The 19675-nt window shown below is 40.3% G+C and overlaps 1 protein-coding gene across 5 annotated transcripts in view; it reads left to right on the top strand.

Annotated features, from left to right (window-relative positions):
• Herc3 (HECT and RLD domain containing E3 ubiquitin protein ligase 3) overlaps window positions 1-19675 on the top strand; it is a 65284-nt gene that overhangs the window by 27483 nt on the left and 18126 nt on the right. For 3 of the 5 annotated variants that reach the window (XM_090356817.1, XM_090356815.1, XM_090356813.1), the window contains 9 exons: window positions 1455-1566; window positions 2658-2847; window positions 5135-5298; window positions 5419-5532; window positions 12627-12650; window positions 12746-12835; window positions 13742-13912; window positions 15889-16032; window positions 16815-16981. In XM_090356817.1, the coding sequence (XP_090212943.1) occupies window positions 1455-1566; window positions 2658-2847; window positions 5135-5298; window positions 5419-5532; window positions 12627-12650; window positions 12746-12835; window positions 13742-13912; window positions 15889-16032; window positions 16815-16981 (1176 nt within the window). The remainder of the gene's footprint in view (window positions 1-1454; window positions 1567-2657; window positions 2848-5134; window positions 5299-5418; window positions 5533-12626; window positions 12651-12745; window positions 12836-13741; window positions 13913-15888; window positions 16033-16814; window positions 16982-19675) is intronic. The other 2 variants (XM_090356816.1, XM_090356814.1) reach the window with 1 other exon arrangement.

The raw sequence follows: 19675 nt of genomic DNA, 5'->3' as shown, positions 1-19675 counted from the left end.
TCTAGCTTGTTAGCTCATGGTTAGTGCTCTACCACTTGAATTCAGTGCTGGTTTTGGGTTTTTGGTAGTTTAGTGGAGCTAAGAGTTTTATTAACTTTACTGCTTGGGATGGGTTTGAACCATGATCTTTATTTAGATCTCAGCCTCTTGAGCAGCAAGGGTTATAGATGTGAGCCACCAATGCCTGACTTGCTCTGGTTGTTTTTGAGATAGTCTTGCTTTTCGCTAAAGCTGACTTCCTGTTTATGTGTCCTGATGAGCTGGTGCCATTGGGCCCAATTATTGGTTGAGGTGGGGGTCTTGTGAAAGTTTTGTCTGGCCTGCCTCAAACTGTGATGCTCCTGATCACCACCTTTGGAGTAGCTAGGATGAACATGAGCTGCAAGCACCCAGGGGTTCTTTTTGTTCTACAATCTGTGTTATTTCGGGAAGCCTGTTCATTCATTGTATACAAAATGCATGATAGCAAACCAATCAAAGTGAAAATCATTCTGGGCATGGTGGTTTAAGCCTGTTATTTTAGGTACGGAGATGAAAGATTAGGTATGGGCCACCCTGGGAAATCAACCAATAACTGACTGTGTACCTGTCACCCTAGCCTTACAGTGAAAGACAGGTGGGAGAATCACAGCCTGGCTGGTCTAGGAATAAAGTGAGACCCTACTCCCGAAATAACCAAGGCAAGAAGGGGCTAGTGTTTTACTAGCAAACACAAGGTTCTGAGTTCGATCCCTATACTTAGAAAAAACAAAAAAGAAAAGAAAAGACTGTTTTACCAAGATACATATAGATAGATAGCTATAAATGTGTATATGTATTTGAAATTAAGAGACATTCTCAAAGCCTCTGAAATGCTAAGCCCATATAAAGTTGTTTCACTTAGTTGCTAGAGAGTAACAAGTATTTGCTGTAAATCTGATCTTTGGGTAAATGTAATTAACATATTAAATAAGAGAGGCATTAAGTTTACATTTGCTATAAATCTAATTGTCATTTTGAGTTCTTGGTAAGGAAGCCTCTAAGATAAGAGATTGTACTTTCCATTTGTTAATGGATGGACATTTGAATAGGGGATGGTTTTTGTACCCAGCTCGGTCTCTATGTAGTGCTATATATATATATACCACAGCGGCAGAAAAATAAACACATCTAGTCTCAACTAGAAATCCTTACCCTTCACTTTCCTTGAAGGAAAAAAATACTGAAAATGTTAAATTATCTTGAAAAGTGTACTTGCTTTTTTAATTAAGACTTATTTATTTACAAGTATTTATTTACAAGTATTTATTAGGATGCTATCCAAAGTATTGATCTTATTCTACTTGGTCAAATTTAAATTGGATCACAATGGACAACTATTTTATCTGTTTATAGTTTTTACCAGCATATTTGCCTCATTTTTCTTTTATTACGCACATATATATGTATTATGTACATTCTGTTTGTTTGTTTAGAATTGATGAACATTTTAAAACAAGTCCCAAAATTCCTGGGATTGACCTGAACTCAACTAGGGTGTTATTTGAGAAGTTAATGAGCTCTCAGCACGCCATGATCCTAGAACAGGTAGGTTGCTTGCCTTCATAAATGAATTCTTAAAAGCATTTTTGTACGAAGAATTCAACTTTTGTGGGTCATTGTAGGGCTTGAACTCAGGGTCTGGGGGCTTTCCAGGAGCTTTTTCAAGGCTAATACTTGACCACATGGGGCCACAGCTCCACTTCTATTTGTTAGTTTGTTTTTTTCTTTTTTTGAGTGCTTTATTAGACATGAGAGTTTCCAGGGGCCTTTTCTGCACAGACTGGCTCCGAACCACAATCCTCAGATCTTAGCCTCCTGAGTAGCCAGGATTATAGGCATGAACCACCAGAACTTGGCAAGAATTCAACTTTTCTTTTTAAAACATTCATAAAGCTGATGTAGAGAGGTGTTACAGTTGCATAAGTAAGGTCATGGGTACATTACTTTTTGAACAGTGCTATCCCCTCCCTCATTTTCACCCGGTTCTTCTCCTACCTCGTCCCCTCCCTAAAATTGTAAAGTTTATTTCTACAGTGCTTCATAATATCACTGTTGCATTGGTTCACTCTTTGTCCTTCTAAAGCATTCAACTTTTTTTTTTTTTTTTTTTTTTTGCTCCAGTCCTGGGGCTGGAACTCAGAGCCTGAGCACTGTCCTTGGGCTTCCTCAAGAGGCTAGGGTTCTACCACTTGAGTAGCAGCACCACTTCTGGCTTTTTCTGTGTAAGTGGTGCCAAGGAACTAACCCCAGGGCTTTCATTCATGCTAGGCAAGCACTCTCACTAGGCCATGCTCTCAGCCCAGAATTCAACTTTTAAGAGGAAGGATAAAAAGGAGATAAAACTTTGACTTAAAACATCTTATACAAATCTTAATTTTATAAAAATACGCATTTTAGGACTTTGGTGTACTGTCATTAGTTTTTCATTTGTATAAATCCTTCTGAACATTCACTTCTCCAGAATATAAGCTCCGTAGGGGTTGGAATTTTTAGCTTTTTCTGCCCCTGATTGTTTCTGAAAGTTTGGACCAGTGCTGGTTCATATGAATTTCCCAGTACATACTTAGGAATTTAGAGATGCTTTAGCTAAGGATCAGATATGTTTGAATTTCTCATTGCTTGTTTCTTCTATACAGATTTTAAACAGCTTTGAAAGTTGCCTGATTCCTCAGTTGTCAAGTTCACCGCCAGATGTTGAAGCCATGAGGATCTATTTAATACTCCCGGAGTTTCCCCTGCTCCAGGATTCCAAGTATTACATAACTCTGACTATTCCCTTGGCGATGGCCATTCTGCGGCTGGATACAAACCCTAGCAAAGTATTAGGTGAATTTGCTAAACTCAATACCAGTGCCTTTTGACTTGTTTATTTTGTCAGTGTGTGTGCTAGCATGGATTGAGATCAAATGATCTATTGATTGCCATTGCATAGCTTTCACATGTAAACAGTTAACTCTGTAAATTTGGGCAAATCAAACTGTTCCATATCAAATTTGAAACAATTCATGTCAAATTAGTCCTGATTTGGAGCAAGTCACAAAGTTATTTGGTTTTAAACTAATTTTTTTCTCTCACATTTGCTTGTAGTTAGTGGCACCTCAAAAATAGGTCTTCTTTCTTTCTCCAATACCAACTCTCGGGGGTGGGAGTGAGGTGAGCAGGTTTGGTGATACTGAGATCTTCAAGAAAGAGAGGGGAGAAATGGCCTAGTGGGGACTTACCAAATGTTTGTTTTGTTTTTCTTTTTTAGGACAGTTGAGTCCACCCTGATTTTTGCAGGCTCCGGACACTTTGCTGAGATAAGAACCTTCCGTTCCTCAGTGAATTGGAGAGTGTCTGTCATGGGAGCGGCGCCTGAGATGTTTTTATTAATCACGTGCAGAAAGTCTGTCACCTGCCTTTTTCCTTTTTTCCCTCCCCTTGGTAATTTTTTTTTTGTTTTTTTTAGGTGTTCGTTACAACCAGTAACTTCTGTGTTCCAGGCGGACTAGGCTGTTATTTGAGTGTGGTCTCGCCTGGAAGTGAAGAGACCTGCTTGTGGCTTTTCCTTGTTGCTTCTGCCTTTGTACAAGAGATACAAACAAATAATAATGAAAGCATTTAATAACACATTAGTACTTTATGTTTTAAGGTCAAAAGCTTATGGGGCACATTTTTTTTCAGATGTTTCTAATAATTATGGGATAGAGCAGTAGCAATTTGAAGAAATAGTACCTGACTTTTAAATTTTGGGGTTTTAACTTTTTAAAAAATTTTTTTTGAGGTCTAAGAATATAAAGAAACCAGACTTGTTCAATTTTAATCTTAATTTGCTTTTAAATTTTGAATTATTGAAATGTAAAAGACCACCCCAAAGCAGACAGAACACTACCGGTAACCATCGAACTAATGCAACAGTTGCCAATACATTATTCTTTTTATTGTCTCCTCCCTTTTCACCTTTTGATTTGTTAATGGAATATTGGAAAAGTAATCTCAAATTGCATTGTTTAAGTATATCTGGGTTTACTTCTGACAGAAGAAACCAGTGGCATATTCTATCAGGCTATGAGAAAGGATTGTTTGAGAGGGAAAAAGCAGTAGGGATTTTTCCACTAATTTTGCCTTGTGAAGGGAAGGAGTGGTTTCCATTTTGATGCCATGCCTAGGGCAAGGTGACCTTTTGTCCCTGGCACAGGATTTCCTTGGCAGCTGAGCATGGTGGTGACAGGGCATGCAAATACCACTTGAAGACAAGCACCACCTGTAATCCTAGCTCCTTAGGAGGATAAGATCACTAGGGCTACAGGTTGAGGCCAGCCCTGGCAGAAAGTTAATGGGACTCCTCAACCCCATAGCTGGATGTGATGGTATGCATCATCATTAGGTACAAAGCCGGCAGAGGTTCTAGGCCAGTGTGAGCAGAAAAGTCCTTGAGACTCCTTAGCAACAAAAGAAAAAAAAAAAAGCTGGACATGGTGGCCTGTCCCTGTCATCCTAGTTTCCACAGGAAATCTAAAATATAGGGGAAATGGGGTACAAGTATGTGGTAAGCTATTAAGAGACCCTATTTCAAAAGTAACCAGCCCACAAAAGGGGAAGTGTTGCTCAGTGGTCAAGCTCCTGCCAAGCAAGTGTGAGGCCTGAAATTCAGACCTACGTATTGCCAACAAAACAAAGGAGAACACCAAACTTGTGGAGGCATGGCTTAGCGGTAATGCAACAGCCGGCCAAGCACAAGGCCCTGATTCAAAATCTCCGTAATGCCAAAGTGAAAAAAAAATCACATAAAACAAAACACTTTTAGAGTGACACTGTAGACACGCCTCCTGCCCCACTCGTATCTTCTGAATTCAGATTTTACATTTTTCTTCAGCATGAGTCTTTGAGAAAATTCAGATGAAATACTATTTAAAAAAGAGAAAGCCCCAGGAATTCTCGTATAACTGCTGCTTTTGCCAGAAACGTTTTAATGAATTCTTAAAGTCCATTTTGGGAAAGTGCAATTTAGACTCATGTTTATCTTCTAGCCATAGGAGTTTCTAAGCTAGCAGGCAGAAGATGTAAAAACTTGCTCAAGATTATGTCCTGACACATGTCTTTTCTTTTTCTTTTTTCTTTTTTTTCCCTTAAGATAACTGGTGGTCTCAGGTATGCCCAAAATACTTCATGAAGCTGGTAAACCTCTATAAAGGTGCAGCCCTTTATCTCCTGAGAGGAAGGAAGACATTCTTAATTCCTGTCCTGTTTAACAATTATATTACAGCAGCTCTCAAGCTCTTGGAGAAGTTATACAAGGTGGGCATATGGAGTAGCTGGTGGGGAGAGGGCTAATCCTCATGGGAGGGGGGGAGTGACCTCCAGGGATTCCCCCGGGGAATCATCACCTGGGTTTAGTTCCTATCTTGTTCTTCATAGGTAAATCTTAAAGTGAAGCACGTGGAATATGATACATTTTACATTCCTGAGATTTCTAACCTTGTGGACATTCAAGAAGACTACCTCATGTGGTTCTTGCATCAAGCGGGAATGGTAAGAATTCGTGGGAAGATTTAGTCTGTTATTTTCAGAGTCCAAATCAAGACAAGAAAAGCACGTCTGAGTCATATAACTTACTTTTGTCTGTGATGTCTCGTTCCTGTCTTTCACCTTGCTTGCTCTTGCATTCTTGAAGTTTGGAAGTGCCTCAGGGGGTCATAAACACCATCATAAGTCATCAATGAGTAGTCATGCAGAATGTTATGCATTTTATTAGATGCTATCTACAGTTCCTATCTGAGGCTGAGGATATTGCTTGGTGTTAAAGGGTGTGCTTAGCATGTAGAGGTCTCTAATTTGATCCTAATACCATTTAAGAAAACAAACAAGCCAAAAAAAGAAAAAAAAAGTCAAGGTATATAAAGTAGTGGTTTCCAGGGGTAGAAGGCAGCAGAGATGGGAGCAGTTCTTTAATGAATATGTCCTCTGTCAAGACTCAAAAGTTCTGGAGATACATAATACAGCAGTGAGAATATATTTAATGCTATTGAACTATATGTTTAAAGCTGGTAACATTTGTTGTATATTTATAACCATAATTAAAAAAAATTAAGTCAGTCAATTATAGAAGCCTATTAAGCTTCTATTCTCCTTTCTTTGACTCAGTCCTAAAAGAGTAATTTTAATAAACTTAAATTCTTTTGGCCCTGATGTTAAAATCTGCATTATCATCTCTGTGATTTCTGAATGGAGTCATTGAATGAATAACTTTTTACTATATTCCTTTTACTATATTTCTTTCTTCTAATGTATGATAAATGAATGTTAGTAAGTTTTGAGTCATAGATGCTTACCATCTGTATAGCAATCTAGTTACCATGATTAGTCTAATTTAGTGTGTAAACTTCCATGATTTTAGTAGATCTTTTCTGTTGTATAAAGCATAGTGTCTTGATATCTTGAATTTTTTCTTAAAATACTTCCATTTCTTAGTTTTTCTGTTATTTTAACCGTAATAAAGCACAGTAGAAGGATATGAACAATGGAAGGCTTTATCGTGTTAACTTTTAGGTAGTATAGCAAATAGGACAGAGTATATATTCAGACAAAAGGAACTGGGGTCAGGCCTTAATTCTGGTCTACTGCTCAGGTCTTAAACAAGTGACTTAATTTCTATAGGCATAAAATTCTCATTTGTGATGGGCATCTTGTGAGAACTAAAAGGGAGAAAGCACAGGCTCAGCTTGCAGAATGATTAGCTCAAGAGGTAGAGTTTAGAAAGTTTAGTTGAGTCCAGAGGCTTCAGTGAATAGGGAATTACAAAGAGATATAAATAACATATGAATGCAGAAAGAACATTATAAAATGAATGATTTTTTGTCCATTTCCAGAAGAGGAGAGAGATTTGTTTTATTTCAGTTCATAACCTGCCCATCATTTATGCTTGGAAACAAAATAGCTCAGAGTGAGTCTCCTGTAGAGGGCGGCAAATGTGAAGAATTCAGGGACACACACAAATCCTTCAAATATGAAAGCTCTAGAAAGTGTACATCTTGCTGTGCAATGAGGAGATATGGCACGCAGGCAGGGTGGGTCAGTGTCTGGGCCTAACAGCCAGTGGTGTGCGCATGTGAGACAAGGCAGCCCATGCTGCAGGCGTGTGGATGCCTCCTGTATAGCCACACTCAGGAATATTGACTTGCTGTATATACGTCATGTTCTGAATTCTTCAGCTTTGTGCCATTTACTAGATCACTGTATCTAGTTCATATACTCTAAACAGTGAGTTTAGGTCACAACACAACTACTCCATTTCCGAAAGGTAGTCTCCAAATGGGATTCACTGGTTCTTTGCTGGTTTTAAGTGTGTGAAGCTCATTCTTAGGGGATGCACTGCTGGATTACACAGACTCAAGCGATATGGAGCTTTTGTAGACAACTCAGATACCTCTTTTTTTCATATATTTTTAATTGTAATTAATAAAAGGTTACATTATATTCACCAGATAGAAGATGCACTACTTCACATACATTGATACCCTTTCTCATGGTCCCCATTTCCCTTCCCCCACCCCCGCCCCTCATCTTGTTTTCCCTCCTTCCCTATCCAACTTCAAATAACCAAATACACATATACACAATATGTCAGATAACCAGGTGAAATACTGTAACAATATGAGATAACCAAGGACAACAAAAGAGATGAGAGATAACATAGTACATTAAGGACAACAATCACTCATTATGTGGCTTTTATTTCTATATCCTGGACGTCCTTTCATTTAGCATCATACTGTATGGCCCTGTGTATCTACGTTTTGCTCTATTGTAAATCACTGCTAGGAGAGCCCAAGGTTTCTACTGATTATGACAAATGAGGGAAACCACTGTGCCTATGTTCCTTTGAGTCTGGCTTACTTCACTTAATATGATTTTTTCTAAGTCTTTCCATTTCCTAACCAATGGGGCGATGTCATTCTTTCTGACAGCAGCATAGAATTCCATTGTGCATAAACACCACATCTTGTTGATCCACTGATCATCTTAAGGGCTTCTGGGTTGGTTCCATATCTTTGCTATGGTAAATAGTGCCGCAATGAACATCGTTGTGTTAGTGGATTTAGTATGTCCTTTTTTCTGGGTGATTGGGTAAATGCCAAGGAGTGAGATTGCTGAGTCATAGGTGAGCTCTATATTTAGTCTTTTGAGGCACTGCCATACTGCTTTCCATAGTGGTTGAAGGAGTTTGCACTTCCACCAACAGTGTAGTAGTGATCCCTCCTGGCCATATCCCCGCCAGCATCTGTTGTTATTAGATTTCTTGATCCTGGCCATTCTAACTGAAGTGAGGTGAATCTTAGAATTGTTTTGATTTGCACTTATTTTATGACCAGAGATATCGAGCATTTCTTCATGTGTCTATAGGCCATTTTTGTTTCTTCTTCAGAGAAGACTCTCTTTAAGTCTTTGGGCCATCTTTTGATGGGATGGTTGCTTCTTTGGAGATTACAACTCAAATACCTCTATAACCCCAACTCCATACCAATACTCAAACAGGGTAGAAATACTGGGGGACCATTATTGGTACTCAGCAAGGGCTCGCTGTCCAGTGCTCAGAGAAACCAATGTTATGGCACTGGTTTTTGCCAAAAGAACTCATTGAGCAGCCAGTCCACAGGGAGGTGCTTAGCTGCAGGTGCTCCAGCTGGCTGGGGAGCAGTGTTTAGAAGGGAGAAGGGAGGAGCTTCCTAATGGTTGGATGGTGAGAAGAGAAAGCTTCAGGTTCTTTTGTTCAGGTCTACCTTCCTTACTGGTCAGACATTTCTTTTTAGGGGTGTTATGTTCTAGGTAGAGAATTTTGATGAAAAATGGCATTGGCCCATTGAAATGGCTGCTTCTGTGTCTATCCTTTTTTTTTTTGGTTTTTTTGACTGGTGGGGGTTGTGGCAATTTGTTGTCAGTTCTGAGGCTTGAACCTCAGGCCTCAGAGCCTGTCTTTGACTCAGGGCCTGAGCCCTGTCCTTGGGCCTGAGCACTGTCCTTGGGCTTTCTCAAGGTTAGAGCTCTACCACTTGAGTCCTAGCACCACTTCCGGCCTTTTCTATGCGTGTGGTACTGAGGAATCAAACCCAGGTTTTCATGCATGCTAGGCAAGCACTCTACTACTAGGCCAAACTCCCTTCCCCTCTCTGAGCTTGTTTTGTTCATAGCTAGTACTCTACCAGTTGAGCCACGCAGAAAAATCACAAAAAGCCCCTTGCGGCTTTTTGCTGGTTAATTGGAGGTAAGAGACTCCTAGGCTTTCCTTCCTGGGCTGGATTTAAGCTGTGACACTCAGATCTCAGCCTCCTGAGTAGTTAGTGTCCATTATTGTAAAACTGATTTCAAACTATTCTTGAGTAGATTTTGGAAAAACAACAATAACAAAGATTTAAATACTTTGTTAAAGAATTTATGTCCAAACTGGTGCAGGAGGCTCATGCCTATACTCCTAGCTACTCAGGTAGCTGAGATCAGAAGATCTCAGTTCAAAGCCAGCCCAGCACTAAAGTCTACGAAACTCTTATCTCCAATAAACAACCAAAAAACTGGAAGTGGCGTTGTGGCACAAGTGGTAGAGTGCTAGCCTTGGGCTGAAGAGCTCAGGGATAGCACCCAACCCCAGAGTTCAAGCCCTGAGACTGACCCCCCCCCCCAAAAAAAAGAATTTATGTCCAGGCCTTAGCCAGTTTCATTATTGTTTTCCTCACATCACTTTTCACATTCAGTGTTTGAATCCTTACCTTGCCAGGAATACTGACATGTATCTAGTATCCTTTCCCTGGTGAAACAGTGCTTAGAATAAGTTAATCTCTCTTGAGAGGGAGGTTCCAAAATTTTAATTGTTGTTTTCAATTTAAAGCCTGCTTCCCCAGGATGCTCTGTGCATTGTAGGTGCTTAGACTAGAAGAGGGCTTTGCATAGTACCATGTTCCAGGGAGGGGCTGGCTGTGGCTGTCAGGCAATTTTAATTCTTCACAATAATTAGCTATAGTGGCATGAGAATTAGTCACTTTAGCTTAGATGATGTTTGCATGATTCCATTCGTGGTCTCACTGGACTGGGGTTTGTCTGTGTTTATTGTTCTCCCTTTAGAGAAATGTTCTGTGGTTCCTGAAGGAAAGCAGTTCTAAAGGATCAACAGGGTAGATTATAATTGTAGTTACCTGTGAAGGATTTCCTTTAAATATGCATCCACACAAAAGAAGTATGCACTTCATGTTCATATGGCATTTAAACAATTATGAAACCAAAATAAATTTGCAAATTATATTTGAAGAAAGCGCTAAAATAAAAATGTATACTAGCTTCATGCACTCAGTGTGGTTACAGCGTTTCTCCCAGAACCCAAGCCTGCCTCTTAACAGCCTTGAGCATCAGTCAGGGCGACCTGCTGTCAGGCCTGATGCCTGTGTGACTCAGCTCTCCTGTCATCTGCTGGGAAATCTTCCTGCAGCCCAGCAGGCCAACGTTGCACAGGCCTTTTATTTGGTGAATGTAGCATTTCACTGGCAAGACTACTCTTTCCCCTTCCTATTGTCCTTGTTCAAAATAACAGCATATAGCCTAAGGAAGTCATTCAGAATAAGCTTTTCTTTTGTTTAGGAAATCAGTAAGAAGGTCTGTGAGAATAATTCCATAGAAACTTCTATTAAGTGAATTACTTGATTACATAAGCTAACATGAAATTACAACATTCCGTTAGATATGCTTCATTGTGGTTTTATGTGGTTACCATTAATCCTCTGCTCAAAAGCTGACTCACAGATTCATTCACATATTGATACCAAGCATCTTCCCAGGCAGGGTAATGATGAGAGTGCCGAGGCAGGGACAGCATGGAACTGGAGTCCCAGGTCAGAGGCCCAACTCCAGGGCTTTCACGCTTCAGGCCAGGTCACTTCCCAATAAGCTAGTGGAGATGAATAGGAGAAAAAGGCAGAGAAAAGAACTACATTTTGCAGCTTGGGCATGCATAGAAGGAAGCAAAAGGAGCATTTCAGCTCATCTCTAGTACAGACCTGAGGTTAAGCAGGAGAATTGAGGTAGAGGGAGAGAGAGGAATGATTAAACAGCTTCCTCCTCCTCCTCCTCCTCCTCCTCCTCCTCCTCCTCCTCCTCCTCGTCTTCCTCCTCATCCTCCTTATCATCCTCCTCCTCCTCATCATCATTTGGGAGTGGTCTACCCTTCAAGGCTATGCTGATCATTTCCTTGGGGAAACAGATGGAAGTGGGCCCAGCAAAGGAGTCAGTGTTTGGTTTAACAGAAACACTTACAAAGTCCCAGTTAAATGTTTACTAGCTATCTTGATATTTGGTTTTTCCTTAGTATGTGTAAAGATGACAGACTACCCAATAGATCATAGTTCTCATTACAGGTTGAGCATTTGTAATCTGAAAGCCAAGTGCTCCAGAGAACTCAGTACCAAAGTTGATGCCACAGTGGAGAACTGTATGAGATGACCTTCATGCTGGATGAAACACAATGAATGCTGTGCTCAGACATGGCTTCCATTCCCCATTAGTTATATACAAATATAATATCTGAACAATTCAAAATGTTTTTGGTACCAAGCATTTTGAGTAAGGAATACGTTACCAGTTTATCCAATAAAATTAACTTGTAAGGTCCAAGCTACACAACTCCAGTTTTGGAAATACATTTCTTCTTTTTTTTTCTTTTCTTATTATTTTTTCCCTTTTTTTTCAAGATCTATCTTCTTTTTTTAATAACAGACTAAATTGACTGCTGTCATATTAAGGGTATTTTGTTTTATAAATTATACCTGTTTCAAGGTATTCTTGCATGAATCATTTGTCTTTTATTTCTTATTTTCATTTCTTTTGTATTTTTCTTTTTTCTTTTTAATTTTTACAGAATAAGTTTCATTTCCCAGTACTTTGAAGTAAAGAACTTACAGGTATCACAGTCATAAGAAATGATATATTGTAAGATCTACTTTATTAAAGAATTTATTAACACTGATTTTTACATCATATTTCAAATGACATGTTTAACAAACGAGTATTCAGGAAGGGAATCTCTATCTACAATCATTGGCACTTAGATTTTTAGAACATAATTAAAGTTAGGCTGAGGGTTTATATGTCATAGATACATATTGATCTATATAATAAAACATGTCTATAGAGTTATAGAGAGTAGTTGTGTTTATATTTCCAATACCATGTCCAAGCATTGTATTATTATTTTTGTGTGTATGACAGTCCACCTGGCATCACACTTGACATCCAGGACCTCTGCCTCTCAAGTGCTATGATTACAGAGGTGTGCTACCATGTTGCATGGAAATTAGATTTCATGTAAAGGGAATTCTATGAATACTGAAAATTGTGGCAAATTAGTGAAATGACTTTTCAAAGCCCTTAAAGTTAAAATTGGTTTTGCTTCCCCCACTTAGTCTATCTGTTAAAGTATCCTTCCTTTTCCATGACAGTGTCCTCAACTCTTCGGGTGGTGTTAGAGCCATAGATGGCTATATAGTCAGATAGGCTATATGATTTTGTTTTTATAATTTTGTATTGGGGAGGATAAAAATTCAGAGATTGGATTCCAAGTAAGACCCTTTTTATTTTTCTTTATACAGAAAGCTAGACCATCTATAATACAGGTAAATTTCCCTTCTCTTAAATTTCCTTCTGTATTTTCCCAATAGTATGCTCTGTAAAATACTATAAAACTTCCTTATAATGTGTTTTCTTCCAGGATGCTGTAACACTATGCTCCTACCCCTTCATCTTTGATGCCCAAGCCAAGACCAAAATGCTACAGACTGATGCTGAGTTACAGATGCAGGTATCATATTTAAAAAAAAAAATTCTGGGGCTGGGAGTTTGGCCTAGTGGTAGAGTGCTTGCCTAGCATCCACAAAGACCTGGGTTCAATTCCTCGGTACTACATACATAGAAAAAATCCAGGAGTGGTGCTGAGGCTCAAGTGGTAGAGCTCGAGCCTTGAGAAAATCCAAGGACAGTGCTCAGGTCCTAAGCTCAAGCCTAGGACTGGCAAAAACAAAATTATTTTTTCTTTTTGTTACATTTCTTTGGTTCTAATTTGTCCAAGTAGGAGAAAGTATAACTGAGTAACATTCCATTAAAATTCTTAACTGTTATAAACTTTTGACATTTTTTGTTGTCTTTTAAGACAGTCTTAGTATATAGCCCAAGCTAGCTTTGAATTTGAAATCATCTTGCCCAAACCTCCCAAATACTAAGACTATAGGCATATGCAACCCTGCCCAGAGTTTTGTGTTAACCATAACACCAAGTTTGAATGTATGTTTATGTAGATTAGGGTGACAAATATTTCTGTAATGACCACAGAGTAGATATTTTAGGGTTTATGGTCCATACGGTCTCTATGACAATGTGTATGGAATTTGAGTAATATATATGTATGTGTATAATGTGTGTGTGTATATATATATATAATATAATGGAATTTGAATATTATACAATTTTCCACATGGGGTATATTATTTTTTTTGAATACTTTTCAACCATTCAAAAATGTAAGCACTATTATAAGCTTAAGCTGTACAAAACCAGGCAACAGATGGATTAAATGTATGGTGTGATAGTTCACTGACCCCCAGTATCAGAGAAATAAGCTAATAGATCTTGATGAATTCTATTCAGTAAAAGTCTGCTTTCTACTCCCAGCGTGCTGTGAATAACTGTGTTTGGGGGTGTCACATTCCAGGTGGCTGTCAATGGTGCCAACCTGCAGAATGTCTTCATGCTTCTTACCCTGGAGCCTCTGCTGGCCAGAAGCCCCTTCCTGGTCCTTCATGTGCGCAGGGACAACCTCGTTGGAGACGCGCTGAGGGAGCTCAGCATTCATTCTGATATTGACTTGAAAAAGCCTCTCAAAGTGAGCGCCCTGCCTATCTCCCTGGGTTTTTATTAAACTGTAAAAGCAGCAGAGATCTCTTAAAATCGTGGGGGGCAGCCATTCATCATTTCTTTCATTCGTGTTTCAAGAATTTAATCAGCTGCTTTGTCAGATCACCACAAAGAATAGTGTGGGGAGTGAACATCAGATAGAGACATGGATGGGCCCTGGGAAGGCCAGCCGACCTTTGTCTGCTGCTGCCTGTCTTTGTAGCACTCTCAGGGCCCAGCTAACCCCAGCAAACAGCAGAGCAAGGCTGCACCTAGGTATCCTGCTGAGGGATCATGTAGGAAAATACCCATGGCAAAGATGGAAAAGACATGGATGGACAGAGCCTAATAAAACCCTATCTGCTATTAATACAAGCTAATAGAAAAAGATTTGAGAGAAAGAAAGCAAAATAGGAAAATGGAAAGGTGGTGAAATTGCCTGAGCATTTGTTTGGCATGTTAGGGTAGACAAGTTGAGCCAGGTGAAATTGTTGCATGAAAAATAAAACCACATCTTCCTGTAGATGGTGTATTAGCACTTACTATACTCCTGGCTTCGGAGCAATATCTAGCATACAGGAGGCATTCTAGGAACATTTAGTGAATTGTTTGAAGTTGTTTAGTGTTACACACCTTCTATACCTTTGTTACCAATTTTGTTATAGACACCAAGTTCAGAAATGCAGCAGGTAAGAACTGTTCCAATGATATTATCCTTCAAAGGACCAGAATTGCTTCTAACACCAGAATGGTGGTATACGTTGTTATCCCAGCTACTTGGGTGGCTGAGGTAGGAGGATCACAAGTTCAAGATCAGTCGGACAATTTAAGGAGAGACCCTGACTTAAACTAAAATTTGAAAAGTTGTAGGGGGTATTGTTTAGGGAGCGAGTACTTGTATAGCATAGGTGAGGCCCTGGGTTCAACAAGTCCTACAGTTCCAGAAAACTGCCTACTTCTCCTCCCTAGGTCTTATGGGTTCTATTTTTGATACTATATGGCTGTTGGTTTTTACCATTTTGTGTGTGTGTGTGTGTGTGTGTGTGTGTGTGTGTGTGTGTGTGTGTGTGGGCTGAATTTAGATGGGGTTCTTGTTTTGTAGTGTGTGTGTGTTGTCTTCTGCTGCCATCTGTCTAACTAGAGTCCTAGTGTCTGTCCCCACCCTTCCTCTTGTGCTCTAGGCAGCTACAAATGTAAGCTTTCTCCAGTTTTGTCTTCAGCTCCTGGCCTGAGCCATTGTCTATAAAAATGGAAATAATAGTAATTCCTGTGCATAAGGCTGTTTGGAAGATCAGTCTGACAGTTTTGTAAGTGCTAGCATGTGGTAAACTCATCATCATTGTTGGTTTGCTGTAATTTGTATTATCTGTGCTGGTGATGGGTCCAGAAGGCTTGTTCAGCCCCTCAGTGAGCCCAGGCCCTGTCTGCTTCTCAGTCCTCTGCCCTTCATGGCTTCTAAGACTTCAAGAACACTCATTGGGAATGCTTTCTTCCAGAAAGTATTGCTTTACTCAAGTGAATCTTTTCTGTATGTGCCAGAACATTTACCTCTCATTTTATATTTTACACTTTTATTTCATGTATACTTTTTCCCCATTTTTTAAAAGAGAGTCTTACTTTGTGTAGTCCAGGCTGCTCTTAAACTTAAAATCCTCCTGTCCCAGCCTCCAGAGTGCTGGAATTGCAGGCGTGTGTCTCTTACTTTGAATACCCTTTGTGGACTAAGGGTAGACCTGTGACTACCGCAGCTCGGAGCACCTGTTTTCAGTAGTGCACACCGGGCCCTGTTTCACATGAATGCCAGCAATAATCACCAACAAATAGACCCTGAATTTTTTAAAATCACATCTGTCTTTTGTCTTTATTCTTTTTCTTCCTGGATTCTAAAAAAAAAATCTTGTGCAGAGAGTTAAAACCTGCCATTGATTTTGCCTGAAGTATTAATTATGTGTTCATGATTTGAAGGTAATCTTTGACGGGGAGGAAGCAGTGGATGCTGGTGGCGTTACCAAGGAGTTCTTTCTTCTGCTGTTGAAAGAACTTTTGAATCCCATCTACGGGATGTTCACTTATTATCAGGACTCCAATCTCTTGTGGTTTTCAGATACAGTAAGTGAACAATGTCACAATTCAACATACATTGCATTAAGCCTCTTATTTGTTGTTACACCAATTCCCTGATTTCTGAACTTCCAAGGGAGGCATGAAAATGTGTCAGGAGTGTATTGTGCCTTCACTTTTGACCTGTGCACATCCGCCATGAGCCCCAGGTCCATTTCTCCTGGGCAGTGTCTCCCTCTGAGTACCCACAAGAACAGTGTGCTAAAGACTTGGTATATGACGTATGCTAAGGAAGGCAAATACATCTTGTGTGACTATGATGATAACCCATTTAGGACATGTACTTACAGACTCTCACACTTTATTTTTGAAAGTTCAGGAGGAGAGCTGAGTTTTAAAAAGCATTCTAATTTCATGCAGCCCGTAATTTACCTTTTTTTTTCCTGCCATCTTCCCCCCCAGATCTACCCTGTTCAAAAGGTATTCATTAGCTTCATATGGCAAGTTAAATTAAATCCTAGTCCTTTGCTCAGCTTTGCTAGCTGCATCTCAGGTGTACCTGTTGTTACTGGTTACCACAGGAAGAGCACAGGATACTGTGTTTATGACCTGCAGAAAGGAGGGCCACAGCTCTGCTGTACGTAAATGGATGCAGTTTTGGGGTGCTTGTCCATATTGCATCTTTTGAGGGTAGTGGAGCTTTGGTCAAGGGTGTTTTCCCTGACTAGAAAGATACATACATATGTAGCCTTTATCCTTTTGCATTAAGAAGTTTTGAGGGCTGTGTTCGCTGTGTTTCTTTCTAATGCATTTGTATGTGTTCTTAACAGTGCTTTGTGGAGCATAACTGGTTTCACTTGATTGGCATAACCTGTGGCCTGGCCATCTACAACTCCACCGTGGTGGACCTCCACTTCCCCTTGGCTCTGTACAAGAAGCTGCTGAATGTCAAACCTGGCTTGGAAGACTTAAAGGAGCTGTCACCTACCGAGGGAAGGTATGACGCGGAAAGCTGCAGGGCAGTTCTGACGGGCGCTGGCACAGAGATGGAGGGTAGATTGAAAGTATACCACGTGTCCAAGTGTGAGGTTGCTGAGCCCATGTAGACGGTACAGATGCTTGCTGGCAGATGCTTAGAAGGACAGGGCATACCACAGAGAGGGATTGGGGGTCCCAGCTGTCCAGGAACACAAAGTCATCTCTGCTTTTCTTATCCTGAACAACAACCAACAACAAAAATGGAAACTCTTAACTATTTTTAATGGTCTAGAGATAACAAGGGATTACTGAAAAAGGAGACTGAGAAAGTTTATTGACATGAAATTCACACACTACAGAGTGGACCCACTTGAAGTGTACCATCCATGGTCTTTTAAATGTATTTGCAGAGTATGATGACCGTTACTTCTGCAATAGTCTCATATTCCTCTGCGAAACCCTTTATACTCTTGCTTATCCCATCTCTACATCTGCCAGCACCGGTAAGCAGTAGTCTACTTTCTTCCCCTGTCAGCTTGCCTATTCTAGATATTTCAGATAAGCAGAATCATGCAATATATGGCCCCAAGTGCTTGACTTCTTTTACATAGTGTAAAGGTTGTACTTAGTGTTAGGGTTCATCCATGTATCAGCAGCTCATTTCCCTCCTTGATAAACAGTACCTATGTGTGTGCCCCTGCCACGTATGGCTTGCTTATCCATGCATAAGTCTGTGGGCTTATCTAATTATGAAGAGTGCTGGCGTGGACACACTTTGTGAGGATGTGAGTTCTCGTTTCTGTTGGTCTATACATCTAGAGTGGAACTGCTGGTTCGTAGAATAATTCTACATTAGCCTTTGAGGAGCAGCAGACTTTCCCAATTTCAACTCTTTAGAGATTAAAATCCCAAAGACTGAAATTCTGAAAGCCAGTACCTGAGACCTGCAGTCCCCATGGCAGAGAGGAAAGAAGATTTATAGAAGAAGAAAGCAGGAATGCTGGACATGGGACTAGTGCATTTTTATTATATGGAGGACAATTTCATTATGTGAGGCACAGTGGATACCTAGAAACCCGGTGTTTGTGTGCTTCCGGGAGGTTGGAGCAGGAGTCTGGGGAAGGTCGGGAAGGTCAGTAGGAAGGCCTGCCCTGGTGTGGGAGGCATTCCAGGAAGCTGCCCGTGATAGAGTGGCATGGAAAGACAAATACTGAGGATACATTGAGGCCTCTGAGAGCTGGAATGGTGCGTTCTTCTGCTTTGCCAGCAGACCTGCAACCTTTCCAGCACCAGGAGTGCAGAACATATACCAGCCTCTGCTAGTTGAAATTGTTGATGTGATTTTTAAAACTTGCCTTTGTTAACTATGAGTTTCACCTTTGCATACTTCCCAGTACTGGAGGTATGGACTGTGTAAAGACTTTTAGAGAGCCTTCTTTTGTTTTGTGCTGTTACTGTGCATGTGCCAATTCAACTTCAGGAAAATGCATTATCTTTATACTGACTTTGTGTTTAGGCATTGTGCATGTGTGATTGATACTTGCTTAGTGAAAAGATGACCAAATTTCTCAAGATCTCAGCTCTTTGAGTAGCTACATATGTGGTGGGGATCCCTTGAGGGTTTTGACTCATCACCTCAGAAGGCTTAAGTTGCCCCCACTATAATGTGGATGCCACAGTTATAAAGCTGGGTTCTCATATCACCATACATAGTGGAATTTGTTCATGAATTTCACTGCTTGGCCTGTATCTTCATAACCATCAGTTGGCTGCCTTATAACTCTTATCTCTGTGCAACTCTTTATATATGCAAAATGGGTTGTATTTGCCTATTTTGTTGCATCAATGGCTAATTGAAATATTGTGTCTTTTTCTTTTTTGGGTAATGGGGCTTGGACTCAGAGACTGGGTGCTACCCTGAGCTCCTTTGCTCAAGGCGAGCACAATTTGAGCCACAGAGCCACTTTAGTTTTTGAGTGGTTAATTGGAGAAGAGTCACATGGGAGCTGGGCATGGTGGATATAATCCTATAATCCTATAATCCTAGCTGGTCAGGAAGCTGAGATCTGAGGATCATGGTTCAAAGCTAGCCCAGGCACTAAAGACCATGAGACTCTTTATCTCCAATTAACCACTAGAAAACTGGAAGTGGTGCTGTGGCTAAAGGGTTAGGGCAATAGCTGAAAAGCTTGGGGACCATGCCCAATCCCAGGGATAGAGTGATAACCTTGAGCTGAAGAGCTCAGGGACAGCGCCCAGGCTCAGAGTTCAAGCCCCATGACTGACCAAAAAAAAAAGTCTCATGGGGACTTCTCTGCCTGGACTAGCTTTGAACTGCCACCCTCAGATCTCAGCCTATGGAGTAGCTAGTTTTGTTTTGTTTTGTTTTTTGCCGGTCCTGGGGTTTGAACTCAGGGCCTGGGCACTATCCTTGAGCTTTGTCAAGACTAGTGCTTTACCACTTGAACAACAGTACTACTTCCAGCTTTTTCTGCATATGTGGGACCAAGGAATTGAACCCAGGGCCTCATGCATGCTAGGCAAGTACATTACCACTAGCCACACTACTGACCCACAGAGTAGCTAGGATTATAGTTATGAGCCATCAGCACCTGGCATGTTCTTATATTGCTTAAATCTTCTTTCAGAAGTGTTAATAACTCTACCTTTGGAGCCTTTTTTTCTCTAGGGCTAGAAATTGAGTGGATTTTTA

Source organism: Megascapheus bottae, chromosome 23 (genome assembly GCF_031878675.1).
Source record: "Megascapheus bottae isolate mThoBot1 chromosome 23, mThoBot2.hap1, whole genome shotgun sequence".
Taxonomy (NCBI): Eukaryota; Metazoa; Chordata; class Mammalia; order Rodentia; family Geomyidae; genus Megascapheus; species Megascapheus bottae.
Note: the sequence above shows the minus strand (reverse complement) of the source record. Positions and strands in the feature narration are given on the sequence as shown.